Here is a 19,512-nt window from a genome sequence, read left to right on the forward strand (position 1 = left end):
GATTCCTTCTGGACCTAACTGTACCGATGAGTGGCCGTGATGCCACCTGAGACTACATGTGTTATTTTCCCAGAATGCTGTTCCCGGAGGCGCAACGGCCGGAGCTGGCGGAGGTAATGATGCGTGAGGCGGACGTGGACCCCACCCTGCGCCCCACGGAGCTCTCCATCCCTGACTTCAGAGCCCTGGCGGATGCCTACAGCCACCTCTGCTCTGAGAACCAGGGTCTCCTCACCTACGACTTCAGAGAGGAACTCCGACTCAAACACCTTCACAGACGCCCGGGCAGCAGCTCTAATGGTATTCAGCAGCCCGTCTGACAGAGAGGCGCTTAAAGGGCGGAGTGGAAGGAACGCCTAATAGTCTCCGTTAGTGACGAGAGAGACACCGCACTGCTCTTAGCGCTGACATTTCCACCTGGCACACGCATGCATTTTTAAACGCCATTTCACTGTAGTCCCGGAGGCGCTGGATGAGACCGTGAATCTTAGATGGGATAGAAGAGATGGACTGTGGTGGAAACAACAGGGGAGAACTGAACACTGGGCTGTGGCAGGAGAGGGAGAGACTATGGGCCTCGGTCCAAACTGGAACAGCTAACAAACATACTAATCTAGAGCTCAGGGACTCCAGTCCAGTTGTAAAGAAAGAATAGTGTGTGTGAAATTACCAGGAGATTTGTGGTAATCATTATGTAGGTTCTTATTATATATCTGAACTCTGATTCACATTCGGAGAGTGGAGTCACAGCCAGGGTCAAGCCTAGGGCAATTAGGGTTACATGCCTTGCTCAAGGGCACAGCGGCAGATTTTCGATCGGCAACTCAAACTAGTGACCTTTCGGTTACCAACACTCTAGGCTACCTGGCGCTTCAAGCTCTCGTATATTATACCCTGGTTCTTACCTCGTCCTCTGGAAGATGGAGTCCGGAAACATTTTCAGGACAATTTAGAGAATGAGAACATGTTGACGTTATTCAGGCCATTCCACCTCCCTCACTAACTGGAGAGGAGGGACGTGCTGTTGGAAAGTTGTCAGCTCTTAGTGAGGCTATTAAAATCCTAAAAAGTGAGGACTCTGTGCCCTGTCAATCCTCAGATGTGTACAAATAAAAATCCTGGCAATTTTGTTTTGCACGTTTCTTCCTCCAACTCTGTCCTGCTTCTGTCAATTACCTATTAATTATTATGCATCTTTGGTCTAATGTACAGGACAAGGAGTCTTCATTTCTGACAGCTCAACAAGGGATGGAGCTGAAACAAATGTTTACTTTACCTGTCAATGAGATGAGCTTAAAGGCAGACTGAGGCAGCTTTGAAATGAAACGAGCGCTCTCGCAGATAACGTTTATTTATAAAACAGTTCCATAAGAAAAGGGGCTTTTCACATTCATTGGTACGCAAGCGTCAAAGTGGAGTCGAGGGCAAACAGTAGCTTCAAGATGCAACGGCTAAAAAATAAAATACCTTTACAAAAATATACCCAAACTACTTGTGGTACTGTATTTATTGCAAATTACAGCCGTATCTACCTGTAGAAATGTCAAGTATGTGTAAGAATATAAAAGATTCAAATTAACTTACAGTACAGCTATTCTGGAAAAATATGTACACAAGTACATAGAAAATAAACGTATGGGAGCTGCAAACAGGGCAAGTTGACAACGCATGGTTTCAATGAAATCATGCCGTTTTATTTGACAACGCCTGTACACACTGGAAGCTACGCGTTAGGAGGACGACAACCATACTCATTCAATACACATCTAATTGGGAGAAACTTTCTTCAATTCAAGCCTTAACCCCATTTATTTTGCAGATCAATAAATAAACATTGCTTAAAAATGAACACAAATCCCATGATGTTTCAAATATAGGCAAACAGTGTACTTTAGTGCACAAAATACAGAAAGGCAGAGTCGCAATAAAAATCTATGTCCATTCAATCCTGTTGATTCAGATGAAGGGCTTTGTTCAGTCTATTGATAAAGCATCACAGACTAAGCTTAGAAACATAAGCTTAATTGAACATATGCAACATTTACCCAGAATGCAGTCTTCGCTAACACGGGAACATTCCCTTTAATAAGTTCAATCCCGTAACGCTGAACTTCCAGCGATACAGATTGAACTAGAGCCCTAACTCCTACAGAAAGTGAATCTTTTAGGGTGAATCTCAAGTGGCATCCTCATCTCATTTCCTCTGACTGATGAGAGCAAAGTCTATCCATCAAAATTATACTCACCTCTCCTATATCGAGGAGACGAGGGGAGGAAGCCAATTGAGATGGCCCCTTAGAGAAGGGGAGAGTGAGGCATACACAGTAGAGCGCTGGGTGGAGGCGGAGCTACATTGTGCATCAGTGCTCGGCAGATTCCTTGCCGTCATTATCAGGGACAGAGTCACCTCGTCTCTCTCTAGGGGGGAAACCAACTCATCTGTCCTTTGACACCTGTGCATAGCTAAGCAGGTGGGATCTGCCTTGGTCGTTCCACGTAATGCGGATAAGAGCGTCTGCTAAATGACTTAAATGTAAATGTAAATGTAATTCATCCCTTTGATATTTTCAGTAGAAACTGTGCACCAATATTGTATTTTAAAAGCCTGTTGTATGAAATGAAGTGCCCAACTTGGAACATTCAATAAATATGCATTTTGATGTGTACCATATATGACTTCTAGAAAGATGTTAACCTACTACATTTCTCCAAATTTCACCACCATTGTAAAGCCCTACTTATTTTGTTGCTTTGGCAGTCATTTCTGAAGAGGATTCATTTAATGCGATTAGTGATTCATTTACCTCTGTCCCTCATTTTAAGATCGACTCTGTTACTTGAAGTGAACTCCCATTTTAATATGGTGAAACTACTCCTTTTTAAATACAGTACCAGTCAAAGGTTTACACAAAGAAACACCTAATAGACAAATAAAAGTTTAAAAGCAGGTGAGCTAGTTGTACTATTTTGTGCCATTTTCTGGTGATTTGTGGTGGAAAACTGAGTGGCTCGAGCATAACACATTCAACGTGTTACTCAGACAGGCTAGACATTTTTTTTGTGAAGTTTGCATTAAATTGTCCCTCCCTGTTGCACACAGCATGCTTCCATTTCCCCAGTCACAAGGGGATTTATGTCTGATTTAAGATGAAATCCTCAACCCTGTTACTATATTTGGCACTTACTATACATTGCACATTGTAGAACATGTGCTCTTCATGACAATGTTAAAATTAGGTGAAATAAACCCCCCCCAAGTTATCCCAAAAGGACTAATTTCATGGAACGACCAGCCTACTGTATGCACTCACAGGAACACAGTTTAACTTCAGAGCTGAGGCACAACAGAACCCTGTGATACCCTGGGACTAGGACAGAACAGAACTGGGATTGCCCCGAGGCAGGGAGCAGGGGGCTGGGCAGAGGTTTGGTCCTTCTTCCTCTCCTTGTGTCCATCCCTGACCCTACGAGGCGTTGGGGGCACTGCCAGTGTATGTGGTGTCTGAGGAGTCCGTAGGGTCGTAGAAACAGTCTTCGTTAACCACGGAGGTGAGGCTCTGCACACTGAACTCTCTCTCCAGTAGAGCGTTGAGGTCCATCGTTGCCACATCTGTCTGGCTGTCCAGGGAACGGCTGTGTTCACCCTGGCCATGCCGCAGGCTGCTGCTGCCTTTCCTCTTCACGGGGCAGATGTGGCCCTGAACCAGTTTGGCCGGGCTCTCCGGGGTGTCCACCTCCGCTCCCTCTGGCTGCACGCGGGGAGCCGGCGCCCGGGAGGACGCCGCTTCCTCCGACAGCCTCAGACTGAGAAACTGGGCCTCGATGGCGCTCGTCGGGGAGCTCCCTTGCCCCTTCTGCCGCCCCCCAGACTCACTGAACTCATCATCGTCCTCATCACTCAAGATGTCTGACTCCTTCACAGAGCTAGAGACAGAGGAGCGCTGGCTACCCAGGGAGCCCCGGGACCAGGCCTGTCGGGTGGGCAGTGTCTTCGGCTGTGTGGGACCGTTGGCTGGGGGAGCGCCAGAGGTGCTGTGGGTGCCGCTGCTCAGGCTGCCCTCGTCAGAGTCAGGTTGGCCAGGTTTCAGTGTGCTGGTTGGTGAGGGGAGATCCAGCAGGGGCTGCTTACACAGCCAGGAGGCTCTGGTCGAACCTGGTGGGGGATGGAGGGGGGAGAATGAGAGAACTGCTAACTGAGCAATAAACTCACTCATATCTGGACAATGAGGGCTTATAATCCTTAAGTCAAGGTCATGTAATTTTAAGTTATACAACATGTGGGTCTAATCCCAAATGCTGATTGGCTAAAACCGCATTCCAGCCAGTGTCTCTTTCACAAGTTACAACTGACTAAATCTATGACTTTAAAATGCCTATTTACTCTGTTCCATCTGACTGCGCAATCCAAAGTCCAGATGCTATAAAAAGCATCTAGATATCATCACATTTCTTTCAGACTAACATTAAGTTTTCAACTGCAGAGATTTGTATAGACCTTGCTGTCTGTCTCTCCGACATTTGCAACATTGTTTCAATATTAAAATTCTATCTGTAGCTGAACGACTGGGTCGAGTCTCTGGCAACCGAACCGGTAACACAAATGGCTTGGGTAGCAACCCTAGATTTGTGTTGGAACTATATCTTGTGGAACGATGAAATAGTATGATGAATTCATTCAAAGTAACTTTTTTTAATGAAAATATGTGAATCAATATTTGAATATGTTGGTAACCCGTTGTATAAAATGATAATGCCCTGGAAGCCGGTATTTGGAGGATATATTGGCACAGTTTTCCACCCCTCGACGAAACACCAGTGCCAATATGTCCTCCAAACACCGGCTTTGAGGGCATCATCACTTAAATAGAAATCAAAGCAGTGATTTTTTTTGGAACAGGGTAGGGATGGGACTCACCTATCCGGGCAGAGGAGGGCAGGGTGCTGCGTAGAGGCGTGAGGCGCTCCTTACACCCCCTCTCGGCCGGGCGCATGTTCCGCCTGACGTTTTCCCGGAGGATGGAGCGGATAACCTTGATAATGTTGACTTTGCACTCTGGGACACTGGGAAGGAGACAGCGGGAATCTTTATATACCATACGCTGATAGAAAAGGGCTAATTCACTCAGTGAGTCTACAGTAGAGGGGGGGGGCACTGTCCTGCTGGGGATCATTTCCCCCTGACACTCAATGGACCACTGATTGGCTAGAGAGTCCATGCACATCCACGACCTTGTAGAAGGCAATCAAGGATGAGAGCTATAGATCCATAGTCTCCAGTCGGAACTGTTGCTCTCTCTTACCTGCTACACAGCTGGAAGACAGTCTCTGGCCTTCCCTCCAGTTCAGACTTGGTATGTATCAGCTCCCAGATGCAGGTCGTCTCAGTTCCTAGGAGGAAGGCATTGGAGAAGTTCAAAAGACTGATCTCTTCTATAGTTAATGAGAGCCATGATGGTATGTGCATGTATGTGTGTCTTGCTCTCTTACCTGTAGTGTTGCCTAGTCGGACCTGCAATGCAGAGAGCGGGATGAGCCAGCGGAACTTGAAGGGGTCTAGGTCTCCATGGGAGTGCGCCAAGCGAGGGGCGGTCTGCACACACACACACACACACGAGAGAGATGTTAGGCACTATTGACATCAAAAGGCATATAAAAGCAGGGGTGAAGGTACATTTCTTATCAGCACGGGACATGCAAGTGCTCGCATAATGTAGTGTTTTTTATAGCCTAGGTGTAATCATAGAATTCCATATAGAGTCCCTGTTCATTTAATATCTGATGTCTTTGGGCCTAGTAGCCTGGGCCTAGTAAAGATTTGTCATATCACTTTAACATGCAATGCCTTTTACCATAGGCGGTGTGTGGGTTTCATGTTCAGGAAGCACATTTTCACCATAAAAATGCACCTTTAGAACAAAGCATTTCATGCATCCTGGCATTTGCAGACGTATGCAAGATATCACATTAGGAATAATAATATACACAGTGTACAAAACATTAGGAACACCTTCCACCTTAAAAATGTCATGGCATGGACTCGACAAGGTGTCAGAAGTATTCCACAGGCATTATGGTTGAATATTGTCCTGGTATTTTTCAAATGTTCCACCCTGAGAATAAATCACTTTTCTCCCGGGTAACCTGGTATTTTCCGTCAAAACCAGATGTGTCATTCAAAAGCCTTATAAAGGCTGTGTATAAGACAGTAGTTTTGGAATTGTTAGTTAGATTACTTGTTGGTTATCACTGCATTGTCGGAACTAGAAGCACAAGCATTTCGCTACACTCGCATTAACATCTGCTAACCATGTGTATGTGACAAATACAATTTGATTTGATTTGATTTGACTGGATTTGATTAGCGCTTTGATCGAAAATCAAGCCTGATGTGCCCTACATTAAAGACATTTCATGAGCCCAAGCCAGAAAACACATATATGATATAGGCTACAGGACATTACACACAACAGAAAAACAGAAAAGCCCTTAGATGTAGCTAGCTGTATGTTCTTTTGGGTAAATACATGAAACTGGCTCCAGTAGCCTAATCTTTTTGAGTGTGAATTGTATTACTGTACTGCATTATACTGTATTATAATAGACTGGAATTACACACATCTTTCAAAACACACGGCCTACAAAGTTACAAGTATAGGCTAGCAAATGCCATTTTATTTTTTAAATATAATAAGTCCTATTTGTATAATTAGTAGACTGAAGCATATATACCTTTAATAACATCAGGGGAATATTATGAGCCGACCTCTATCTATTGTTGCTTAATTCAAAGATTAAAGATTGAATTGTTATGGGTCTGAATAAATAACTGCTATAGCCTTCCGCCATCGCGTGTTCGCTCGTCTTTCAAGCTACCAGTGAGTTCTATTGGCTGCTTCATTTAACATTTAGCAAACAAGAGCTTGAGTCCCTCTTTGAATAGTCTATTGGTATAAGAAATTATATGAAAAATAAAAGTCTAGTCTAGCTTTTCCTGCATGGGACTCCAAGAGCTAAGGAGTGTTCTTTTTAAGGAGAGAGGCCAGTGGAGCACAGGTGCTTGCTTGTTGCGCAAGAGACAGAGGCTACAAGTTAGAAGCGCATTATGCATAACCCATAATTCATTAGCTAAGTATAAGGCTAATACTGCATTTAATTTATTGCCTGAAAGAGGTAGGACATCTAAATATTGGGCTACATGTCAATCTAGAACATGATTATCTATTTTGGATGTCATTTGAATGGAGTTGATGGAGAAAGACAGAGTGCTGATTTAAAACAACAATATTGAATTGATGGGCTTTTTTAAAGCTCTGCAGCTGCAATTTTAAAAAATCTTTACAATTAAAAAACAAGGTGACCCCCTAAAGCCAGATGGAGATGGGTAAATTAGACACTCATTCGGCCTTTATATTACTGTAGCAAATGTAGGCCTTTCTGTCACAAGAAAAAGTTACCATGAGATGATAGGTCTATATGCATTGTGAACTGTACTCCATACTGAGATGGGCTGTCTGTCCTCACCCTGAGCGTTGATGATTTATCATGCCGAGGCCGTAGAGAAGCCAGGTTTAGACACGGCATATCATTTAACAGTTCCATTTCATGCCGATCATATAAATCATTTATTTTAAATTTACCGGTTTCTCTCAGTTATTTATCCTGAGAAAATGGAGTCGTTTTGGGCCATTAATCCTGGTAAATCTCGGTAACCGGGTTCCCGCCATTCAACCCTAAGAAGGATGCTGGCCCATGTTGACTCCAATGCTTCCCACAGTTGTGTTAAATTGGCTGGTAGTAAATCTCTACTTCGATTAGCTAGTTCCATCTCATCCCACAGATTCTCAATTGGATTGAGATCTGGTGACTGGACAGGCCAACGCAGGAAGCTGAATTCACTGTCATGTTCGTGGAACCATTCCTGTACAATCCTAGCCTTCTGGCATGGGGCATTATCCTGCTGATGGATACACTGCTGCCATGAAGTGATGCACCTGATTGGCAATGATGTTCAGATATCTTGTGCCATTCAAACGTTGCTCCACTTTTACCAAGGGGCCCAATATGTGCCAAGAAAACACATCACACCATCACCAGCCTGCAATGTTGACAAGGCATTATGGATACATGTACTCGTGGTTTTCTCCATCACCTAGTCCTCCCATCAGCGTGTGTCTGCAGGAACCAGGATTGATCAGACCAGGCAATGTTTTTCCAATTCTCCAGGTGTCCAGTGTTTTCATTCCTTAGCCACTGCAACTGCAGTTTTTTGCTGAAAGAAGTGGAACTCTAAAGGTCATCGGCTGCCATACCCCATTTTTGTCAAGGTACGACGAGTTGTGCATTCTTTTATGGGTGTTTGGGCACCAATGTTGTACTGGACTGTCAGTTGAACAACTGTAGCCCGTCTGTGCACAATATGCGTCAGCCTCCTTTGTCCTCTTTCATCAATGACCTGTTTTCGACCACTGGCCTGTTGTTGGCTGGATGTCCTTTGGGTAGTGGATCATTCTTGATACACACGGGAAACTGTTGAGTGTGAAAAACCCAGCAGCATTGCAGTTCTTGACACACAAACCGGTGCGCCTGGCACCTACTATCATACCCCTTTCAAAGGCACTTAAATCTTTTGTCTTGCCCCTTCACCATCTGAATGTCACACATACACAATCCATGTCTAAATTGTCTCAAGGCTTAAAAATACTTCTTTAACCTGTCCCCTTCATCTACACTGACCTGAAGTGGATTTAACAGGTGACATCAGATGAAAGCTAGGATCCCTTATTGGATTCACCTGGTCAGTTTATGTTCCTAATGTTTTGTACACGCCGTGTAATTGCAAGAAATACTGTTCAATGCAGTGCCTAGTGGTGTAGAGTAGGCCTAGGTTATATCAGATACATTTCTTCTCCTTATGAAGCTTTAAAAATAAGGTTCATGAAATCAATAACTTGCTAACATCAGATAGCATTCATATATTAACCATTTCTGAGACGCTCTTAGACAATTCATTTGATGATACAGCAGTAGCAATACAAGGATATAACATCTATAGAAGAGACAGAAATGCTTGTGGGGGAGGTGTTGCTGTATATATTCAGAGCCATATCCTTGTAATGCTTAGAGAAGATCTAATACAAGTGTTATTGAAGTGTTGTGGTTGCAGGTTCACTTGGCACATCTAAAGCCTTTTCTTTAGGGGTGTTGCTATAGGCCACCAAGTGCTAACAATCAGTTTCTAAATAATATGTGTGAGAAATGCTTGATAGTGTACAGTTGAAGTCGGAAGTTTACATACACCTTTGCCAAATACATTTAAACTTAGTGTTTCACAATTCATTTAATCCTAGTAAAAATTCCCGTCTTAGGTTAGCTAGGATCACCACTTTATTTTAAGACTGTGAAATGTCAGAATAATAGTAGAGAGATTGATTTATTTCAGCTTTTATTTCTTTCATCACATTCCCAGTGGGTCAGAAGTTTACACACACTAAATTAGTATTTGGTAGCATTTAATTTAAATTGTTTAACTTGGGTCAAACGTTCCACGTAGCCTTCCACAAGCTTCCCACAATAAGTTGGGTGAATTTTGGCCCATGCCTCCTGACAGAGCTGGAGTAACTGAGTCAGGTTTGTAGGCCTCCTTGCTCGCACACGCTTTGTGATGGCCACTCCAATACCTTGACTTTGTTTTCCTTATGCCATTTTGCTACAACTTTGGAAGTATGCTTGGGGTCATTGTCCATTTGGAAGACCCATTTGCGACCAAGCTTTAACTTCCTGACTGATGTCTTGAGATGTTGCTTCAATATATCCATATCATTTTCCTCCCTCATGATGCCATCTATTTTGTGAAGTGCACTGGGCCCTCCTGCAGCAAAGCACCCCCACAACATGCTGCCACCCCGTGTTTCACGGATGGGATGGTGTTCTTCGGCTTGCAAGCCTCCTCCTTTTTCCTACAAACATAACAATGGTCATTACGGCCAAACAGTTCTATTTTTGTTTCATCAGACCAGAAGCCATTTCTCCAAAAAGTATGATCTTTGTCCCCAAGTGCAGTTGCAAACCATAGTCTGGCTTTTTATTGGTGGTTTCGGAGCAGTGGCTTCTTCCTTGCTGAGTGGCCTTTCAGGTTATGTCGATATAGGACTAGTTTTACTGTGGATAGAGATAATTTTGTACCTGTTTCCTCCAGCATCTTCACAATGTCCTTTGCTGTTGTTCTGGGATTGATTTGCACTTTTCACATCAATGTAGATTCATCTCTAGGAGACAGAATGCGTCTTCTTCCTGAGCGGTATGACGGCTGCGAGGTCCCATGGTGTTTGTACAGATGAGCGTGGTACCTTCAGGCGTTTGGAAATTGCTCCCAAGAATGAACCAGACTTGGAGGTATACACATTTTTTTCTGAGTTCTTGGCTGATTTCTTTTGATTTTCCCATGATGTCAAGCAAAGTTTGAAGGTAGGCCTTGAAATACATCCACAGGTACACCTCCAATTGACTCAAATTATGTCAATTAGCCTATCAGAAGCTTCTAAAGCCATGACATAATTTTCTGGAATTTTCCAAGCTGTTTAAAGGCACAGACAATTGAATGTCTGTAAACTTCTGACCCACTGGAATTGTGATACAGTGAATTATAAGTGAAATAATCTGTCTGTAAACAATTGTTGGAAAAAGTACTTGCGTCATGCACAAAGTAGATGTCCTAACCGACTTGTCAAAACTATAGTTTGTTAACAAGAACTTTGTGGAGTGGTTGAAAAACGAGTTTTAATGACTCCAACCTAAGTGTATGTGAACTTCGACTTCAACTGTATGTGATGTAAACAGAGAGGTCTACTTTCTTGGGGACCTAAATATTGACTGGTTTTCATCAAGCTGTCCGCTCAAGAGGAAGCTTCTCACTGTAACCAGTGCCTGTAATCTGGTTCAGGTTATTAATCCACCTACCAGGGTGTTTACAAACACTACAGAAACAAGATCATCCACATGTATCAATCTAATTTTTACAAAATCTGTAGAACTTTGTTCTAAAACTGTATCTGTACCCATTGGATGCAGTGATCACATTATAGTGGCTAGATCCAGGAAAGCCAGTTCTAACAGCTGGGCCTAAAATGGTGCAGAAGAGATCATACAAAATATTTTGCTGTGACTCTTATGTGGATGATGTTAAAACATATTTGTTTGTTCTGATGTGATTAATGAGGAGCATCCAGACACTGCACTTGATGAAATTGCTTCTTCTAATTATTGATAAACATGCACCTGTTGAGAAACTGACTGTTAGAACTGTAGAGGCTCCATGGATTGAGGAGGAGTTGAAAGAGATGGGGGGCAAAAGGAGTGGCTAATAAGTCTGGCTGCACATCTGACTGGCTGACTTCCTGCAAATGGAGAAATGATGTGACTAAACTCAACACAAAAGAAGAAACTGTACTATGAAGCCACGATCGATCATATGAAGAATGATGGGGGAAAAACTTGTCAGTAAGACAAATTCAACTCGGTCTTTCATCAAATCAGATGGCTTATTCATCACAAAACCATTTGAGGTTAGCAATTATTTTAATGATTATGTAATTGGCAAAGTGGGCAAACTTAGGCAGAAAATGCCAACAACGAACAGTGAGCAATTGTATTCATGCATAAAAAACAAATCATGAAAGAAAAGCATTGAAAAGCAAGTTATAATTTTGTAAAGTTTAGTGTGGGAGAGGTGGAAAATGTATTGTTATCAATCAATAATGACAAACCTCCTGGCATTGACAACTTAGATGGAAAGCAACTGAGGATGGTAGCTGACTCTATAGCCACTCCTATCTGTCATATTTTTTATCTGAACCTAGAGGAAAGTACTTGTCCTCAGGCATGGAAAGAAGCCAAAGTAATTCCGCTACCCAAGAGTGCTAACATTTTGGTTCTAACTGCAGACCTATAAGCTTGCTGCCAGCTCTTAGCAAACTGTTGGTAAAAATTGTGTTTAACCAAATACAATGCTATTTCTCTGTAAACAAATTAACAACAGACTTTCAGCATGCTTATAGAGAAGGGCACTCAACATGTACTGCACTGACACAAATGACTGATGATTGGTTGAAAGAAATTGATAATAAGATTGTGGGAGCTGTACTGTTAGACTTCAGTGCAGCATTTGATATTATTGACCATAACCTGTTGTTGAGAAAAATGTCTATGTTATGGCTTTTCAACCTCTGCCATATAGTTGATTCAGAGCTATCTATCTAATATAACTCAAAGGGTGTTCTTTAATGGAGGCTTCTCTAATGTCAAACATGTCAAGTATGGTGTACTGCAGGGCAGCTCTCTAAGCCCTCTACTCTACTCTCAATTAAGTTGAGAATTTTGATAACTAAAAGACAGACCGATGTTTTTTCAATATCATCTCTACAGCAATAGCCTTTAGCTTTCCAAACAGTTTATCCGTGATCGTATTTTCAAATATTGCAATATGCCTGGCTGAGTCTCTCTGCTTTTCACTGACAGGCACAAATCAACAATCATTTATTTGGTATTTGCAGCAGAAGCTCCCCAAAATGCCGGCCCTTCCAACTGTAGGCTATGCACATTTTTTTTAAAGCTAATGATCCTCTGTGGCCGAATCATGCTTTCTGATGAAGTAGCCTATTTTGAATGGTTGTATTTATTCCTGTTTAGATAGGACACAAGATTAGGCCTAAGCTAACTTGGCATTATCATTTTGAAAATGCAATTCAAGTTACTTTAGGGAAAACTTTATGGACACGCAGTCTATGCCTTTTAATGTGGCAGAAACACAACCAGTCATGAAGTTTTCATCTGATTGTCAAACAATCACTTCAAAAGGGGGCTTCAGTAGGCTTCCCGTGAACACTCATCCCCTCAGAAAATATCCCCAGTATCCAACCCCAACACGGTGCACCTGCCATTTGATGAATGGAAAGAGACCTCTGTTATAAAACACCTACATTGTACTGTAATGACAATATCTGAATGTCATTAGGCCTCTACACTTGTAGCCTGAATTGCGTCCACGTGCACCTCGGTGTCGGGCCACTCATCTCTGCCTTTGCAAAATGTAAGTATTCTGGTCAAACCACAAATCCATTTGGAGCGTATACCACCCAGTTTCAAGTCAGTTCGCTCCTTTTCCATGCGGCTGACATGCCGTAATGTTAAATAATAGTGTAATGATCTACAGTTTTTGGACATGTAGTATTAATGATGACAGGGTGACGTTTAACCAGTACGGCGTACCCCCTCTATTTATTTTGCCGGGGTGCCATACCGGCTAACCTTCACCCCTGTATAAAAGTAAATGAAAGCGATAGAGAGAGAGGACTCACCATCTTCTTCTTGAGCTTGTTGCTCTCCCTATAGACGAGTATCACCGCCTTCTTGAACACTGAAGAGAAACGACATGAACACTGAGGATGAACACAACTTTGGGAATGTACACAGGGAAATCCATCCCCTCAGAAGAGATCTGAATTTACAACATATTGGCACTATATCCATAAAGCCCCAAATCATACTGGTGTAACAGGGTTAATCAGTACCATTAATATTCAGGTGGATATACAATACATGTATCTAATAGATAGTCATTAAATGTGTGTTGGGTTTACATGCGTTTGACTAAAGCCAGTGGACTCAGCATTTCAAATGGAATTTGATAGGAGTCCAGGCAGATAGACTGCCAACCGCCTCTGGCTCTGGCAGGGGCCAAGCAATCTCTTTCCCATAATGCTGCAGTAGCAGTACAGTGTCTCTCCAACTCACCAAACACGGTCAGGTCGGGGTCCTTTCTCATGCGGCCCAGCGAGACATGGGGGTTGAGCCAGACGACAGAGGAATGCATGAGGAATTCTCCCATGGAAAGCTCCGTGACCTGGGAGAGAGAAGAGCCATTGGCCACAGTGGGACCTACTAAGTACTGTATCTGTACAGGGAATGGGGCTTCGGCTACCTCAACCAAGTGCTATCTATGTGGGGTGTATGTTGAGTATCTATAGGAGGAAGTATCTACAGGGGAACTTAGCTATTTCCAACCAGTTTCTGGAAGAGACGTATCACCAAGAACCCTTGAATAGACTGAATTGACCTTGACGGTTATGCAGCAAACGTAGGCTGTGCTGGTTTTAGCCTAAGTACGTGTCCAGATTAAAGATATGAGCGAGTGTGATGAAAGCTGCTGTAACAGAGGCAGAGGGTAAAGCAGCAGGGTACAGTATAGCTACCTCCTTCTCAGGGCCACTCTGCTCTGCCACCAGCTGGTCAAACACAGAGCCATAGTCCTCATATATCTTCTGCATCTCATTGATGTGGCTGGCCACCTTCTCCATGGCCTTCAGGGCCTCTGGGGATACAGGAGAGGAGAGGGAAGGGTTATTGTGTGTGTGTGTGTGTGTGTGTGTGTGTGTGTGTGTGTGTGTGTGTGTGTGTGTGTGTGTGTGTGTGTGTGTGTGTGTGTGTGTGTGTGTGTGTGTGTGTGTGTGTGTGTGTGTGTGTGTGTGTGTGTGTGTGTGTGTGTGTTCAATGTACCTGTGAGGTGGTAGTGCTCCTCGCTGTCTGTGTCAGTAAGGGACACTAGCTCTCTGAGAAGTAGAGGGTATTTCAACACTCTCTGGACTGGTTTGATCAGGTAGGACTCCAGGGTGGACGAGTGCTGCTTCGTTGGGTTCCTCGCATCCAGAAACTCCTTAAAGGCCAGGTCAGTCTTCGCTGTAGACAACAGACAAACAGACTTACTTTACCAAGCCCTGTGCATGTCAGTACTTTTAATCACATCTCTCATACTGCAGCAAGCTTGAGGGACTGTGCTTGGTGGTGCTAGCATTAGACCTACCATGGTATCTTGGTGCAATAATACTTGTCCACAGGGGGGCAGTATAGGCTACTTCTCACCCTAGCATGACCACTGAAGTAAAATGGCAACACTGCAGGTATGTACAGTGCATTCAGAAAGTTTTCAGACCCCTTGACCTTTTCCACATTTTGTTACTTTGTCTAAAATGGATTATATATATTTTTTCTTCATCAATCTACACACAATACCCCATAATGACAAAGCAACAAAAGGTTTTTAGAAATGTTAGCAAATGTATTAAAAATTAAAAACAGAGATACCTTACTTACATGAGTATTCAGACCCTTTGCGATGAGACTTGAAATTGAACTCAGGTGCATCCTGTTTCTACAACTTGGAGTCTACCCGTGGTAAATTCAATTGATTGGACATGATTTGGAAAGGCACTCACCTGTCTATATAAGGTCCCACAGTTGACAGTGCATGTCAGAGCAAAAACTAAGCCGTGAGGTCAAAGGAATTATCTGTAGAGCTCCGAGACAGGATTGTGCTGAGACAGCTATGGGGAAGGTCCCCAAGAACAGGGTGTCCTCCATTCTTAAATGGAATAAATGTGGAACCCCCAAGACTCTTCCTAGAGCTAGCTTCCAGTTCAAACTGAGCAATCGGGGGTGAAGGGCTTTGATCAGGGAGGTGACCAAAAACCCGATGGTCACTGACAGAGCTCCAGAGTTCCTCTGTGGAGATGGGTGAACCTTCCAGAAGGACAACCATCTCTGCAGCACTCCACCAATCAGACCTTTATGGTAGAGTGGCCAGACAGAAGCAACTCCTCAGTAAAAGGCACATGACAGCCCGCTTGGAGTTTGCCTCAAGGCACTTAAAGATTCTCGGACCATGAGAAGCAAGATTCTCTGGTCCGATGAAACCAAGATTGATCTCTTTGGCCTGAATGCCAAGCGTCAAGTCTGGAGGAAATCTGGCACCATCCCTACAGTGAAGCATGGTGGTAGCCACAACATGCTGTGGGGATGTTTTTCAGTTGTGGGGACTGGGAGACTATTCAGGATCGATGAACGGAGCAAAGTCCAGAGAGATCCTTGATGAAAACCAGTTTCAGAGGAGGGGGGCGAAAGTTCACCTTAAAACAGGACAACGACCCTAAGCACGCAGCCAAGACAACAAAGGAGTGGCTTCAGGACAAGTCTCTGAATTTCCCTCAGTGGCCCAGCCAGAGCCCAGACTTGAACCCCATCGAACATATCTGGAGAGACCTGAAAATAGCTGTGCAGCGATGCTCCCCATCCAACCTGACAGAACTTGAGAGGATCTTCAGAGAAGAATGGGAGAAACTCCCTAAATACAGGTGTGCCAAGCTTGTAGCCTCATACCCAAGAAGACTGGAGGCTGTAATTGCTGCCAAAGGTGCTTCAACAAAGTACTGAGTAAAGGGTCTGAATACTTACGTGCATGTGATATTTCAGTTTATTATTTTTAATGCATTTGCAAACATTCCTAAAAACCTGTTTTTGCTTTGTCATTATGAGGTATTGTGTGTAGATTGATGAGGGGGGAAAAAAGATTGCATCTGTATTAGAATACGGCTGTAACGTAACAAAATGTGGAAAAAGTCAAGGGTCTGAACACTTTTCAAATGCACTGTAGATACTGTAAAACATGGTGTCGACATGAGACTGCCACACCACTCAAAGCACCAAAACACCACTCAAAACACCACTCAAAACACCACTCAAAAGATGCCGTTTCAAAAAGAATCACTGCAGTGATTTGAGTGGAGAGATGCTAATATTGGGTGCTGTGTGGTCTAGCACCATAACGCATTGAAAGACTTTCTGGAGGTCAGGTGTTGACATTCCTCGCCACCTCGCTGTTCGTCTCACTATGTGTGGAAGGATTGAGATGCCATTAGAGTATTCATTATAGCACTCTGAGCCACAGACAGACATCCGCATTGACACTTCACACAGTAATTGGCAGGCAATTAACGAGTAAACGAAACGTGTGTGTGCAGCGAGAACCCAGGGAGAACGAGACCACGTAATTACTAGAACCGCTGACAGACGCCCACGGATTCTCTGTGGATGCCCGCATTCAGCTGTGCTGAGTTCCACTGTGCTAGGCTCTGCTGTGTACTGCTGGCCTGTGCTGTGTGTTGTACTATACTGTGCTGCAGAGTTCTGCTCTAATGCACTGCTCCCCTGGTACAGTAGTGCTGTAGTGATTTATCATGTTTACTCTGCTGTTTCCTACACCAGTTCATTCTGATTCATCAGAGACTGTTGTGGAAAAGGCCAAACCACTTGCCAGATTCTCCCTGTGCCATTAAAACTCAATTTCGGTACCTGCTTCAAAGAATACCGCACAGATTCTTGTAATGGGAGGAATTTAAGAGGCACAAGGGTGCAATTTTCCCACTCTGTTTAATTCATTCTGCACTGGGCAGTGTGCCCAAAATGGAGGAGGCCAACGTCATAGAAATAAATTCAGTTCAACGTTTATATTCAATCATATACACAGGGCCGCTCAAAATTACTAGCAGTCAGCGTTTAATAGTCTCTCTCTCTCATTATAGACCAATGGGGGAGACTTCAGCTAGCCTCGGCACCTTCACAGTTTTACAATGGGAAGCCTTTCACAGTTGAGTTGATATGAAAGACAACGTCGGGAGTCCAGATTGAGTTAAGACAAGGAGAGAGGAGGTTGAAGTGGAATTGCACCACATCACTTTTACCAAGCGTATGTATCTCCTCTCAGAGACATTTTACCGGAGTTGCTTGTTTATGCTGGACCATAGGAGCCCAGTTAACCCTGTTATTTACATGGGGATGGTGGGGATGATGTCATGGAGGTACAAGTGGGTACTGTGTGCAGGTGTGGGGTTGAGGGGGGGGGGGGCAGCGTAGGGTAGAGAGGAGACCCGTACCTCTCTCCAGGACTTTCTGGACCTTGATGTGGTTGGCACAGAAACCGCTGTAGAGTTTGAAGTGATCAGCGTAGTACAGGAAGGATCCACCCAGAGAGAAGAGAAGCTTCTGGAATCACAGAGAGAGAGACAGAGACAGCCAAGAGAGAGAGCGAGAAAGAGAGAGACGGAGGGAGAGTGTGAAGGAGAGAGGGATGGGAGAGAACATTTGAAGTCGTGACCTGACCACGCTCACCTCCCTCCCATGGGACAGTGTTTAAAATCCCCCAGGCCCCGCCCCCTCTAACCTCTGAGTCCAGTGCTCTTTGACTTGGAGATACAATTCTCCAAGTCAACATCACAAAATCAATAGGCCACACACGTTGCCTTGTCGATGCCGTAAATCAACCATGCGTGAACCTGTGACATCTCTTCAATAATGAATATCCCAAGGTGTGACAGAACATCATAGCTAACTGGTTAATAAGCCTGTGAGTATGCGGTTTCATGTCAAGTGTGATTACTGCAAGAGATGTTTGGCAGAGGCAGCTGTAACATAAGGGGCACGTGTGTGTGTGTACTCCAAACTACCGTACCTTAAACTGCTCAGGGGTCTCCAGCGTTCGGAAGTCAGGTGAAGAGGCGATCCTCTCCTCCAGCGTCTGCAGGAACACCCGCTGGAAGTCCAGCATCTCTGGCAGGCTGCCAAACAGACTATCCATCTGAAGGAAAGGAGAGACAGGAGCCTGGTCAAAGACCTAACAGCAGGCAGTCACTCGTTCACCTCCACCTCAAATGTCTCACATGTGAGAGGCACTTAGGAACAGCCTCTCTTTCCTTCCACCTCTAATACAATCTCCCACTCCCTGGCTCTCCCACACCTTCATTAAAAGATATTCAGGGTGTCTTGCTCCCTCCTCCGCTGTGTACCTAGACACGTCTGAGTGTCCATAAACGGCGTTTTAATCAGCCCCCCTTCCCCAGTGTGTATCGATGGATCTCTCCTGTGAGAGTGTCGTCCTGAGCCTGAGGTTAGCCTCAGTTTACATCAATGTTACATCAAAGTGGGACATAAGCTACACTAAAGCTACACATCAGCATTCTCCAGCCATATAGCCTTGTGGGCTCACAGGGAGGGACAGTCACACAAGGACTAATCCCAACCTGAGAGAGGGGTCAATTGTGTATCGAACAATGGAAGACAACAATGCATTTGGAGATATAAACAGAATCCTGCGCACACTTTCTAATATGTGGGCCTATGTCAGAAAGGGACTAAGTAAGAAGAGGTTGTGAGAGTTCATTACTAGAGGTCATTTAACCTCACCACCACCCCAATCTAATAAACTATCCATCTTCATCATGAACCAACCTCGTAAAATTCTCCATCTCTATTACCTCCCCCGTCCTCCCCTCCACCCATCCCACCAACCCCCTCCCTCCTCTACCTCCTCCAGAGATCCTTTACTCCCAAGTGGCGCAGCGTTCTAAGGCACTGCAATTGCAGTGCTAGAGGTGTCACTACAAACCCTGGTTCAATCCCGGGCTGTATCACAACCGTCCCTGATCGGGAGTCCCATAAGGCGGCGCACAATTGGCCCAGTGTCGTCCGGCTTAGGGTTTGGCCGGGGGTGTAAATAAGAATTTGTTCCTAACTGACTTGCCTAGTTAAATAAAGGTTCAATATTATTATTATTTTTAAATACCTCATCCAGAGTGAGGAAGGTCTCATTCTGCAAGGGCTTCAGGTAGATCTCAAAGAGGCAACTCAGGT

General features: G+C 44.1%; 2 protein-coding genes across 12 annotated transcripts in view; one reads left to right on the forward strand and one right to left on the reverse strand.

Moving 5' to 3' along the window:
• Positions 1–1,142, forward strand: part of tfb1m (transcription factor B1, mitochondrial) — a 49,636-nt gene extending 48,494 nt beyond the window's left edge. For all 4 annotated transcript variants that reach the window (XM_046366639.1, XM_046366636.1, XM_046366637.1 and 1 more), the window contains exon 8: positions 74–1,142. In XM_046366639.1, the coding sequence (XP_046222595.1) occupies positions 74–320 (247 nt within the window). In that variant the 3' untranslated portion in view covers positions 321–1,142. The remainder of the gene's footprint in view (positions 1–73) is intronic.
• Positions 1,143–1,333: 191 nt separating this feature from the next.
• Positions 1,334–19,512, reverse strand: part of LOC124046352 (rho guanine nucleotide exchange factor TIAM2-like) — a 106,528-nt gene continuing 88,349 nt past the window's right edge. For all 8 annotated transcript variants that reach the window (XM_046366644.1, XM_046366647.1, XM_046366646.1 and 5 more), the window contains 11 exons: positions 19,445–19,512; positions 18,335–18,460; positions 17,760–17,868; positions 14,551–14,730; positions 14,247–14,365; positions 13,789–13,897; positions 13,353–13,411; positions 5,488–5,590; positions 5,301–5,388; positions 4,916–5,061; positions 1,334–4,153 (listed from right to left, as the gene is read on the reverse strand). The exon at positions 19,445–19,512 is cut by the window's right edge and continues 1 nt beyond it. In XM_046366644.1, the coding sequence (XP_046222600.1) occupies positions 3,465–4,153; positions 4,916–5,061; positions 5,301–5,388; positions 5,488–5,590; positions 13,353–13,411; positions 13,789–13,897; positions 14,247–14,365; positions 14,551–14,730; positions 17,760–17,868; positions 18,335–18,460; positions 19,445–19,512 (1,796 nt within the window). In that variant the 3' untranslated portion in view covers positions 1,334–3,464. The remainder of the gene's footprint in view (positions 4,154–4,915; positions 5,062–5,300; positions 5,389–5,487; positions 5,591–13,352; positions 13,412–13,788; positions 13,898–14,246; positions 14,366–14,550; positions 14,731–17,759; positions 17,869–18,334; positions 18,461–19,444) is intronic.

The sequence above is a fragment of the Oncorhynchus gorbuscha genome, linkage group LG10, assembly GCF_021184085.1.
Source record: "Oncorhynchus gorbuscha isolate QuinsamMale2020 ecotype Even-year linkage group LG10, OgorEven_v1.0, whole genome shotgun sequence".
NCBI lineage: Eukaryota > Metazoa > Chordata > Actinopteri > Salmoniformes > Salmonidae > Oncorhynchus > Oncorhynchus gorbuscha.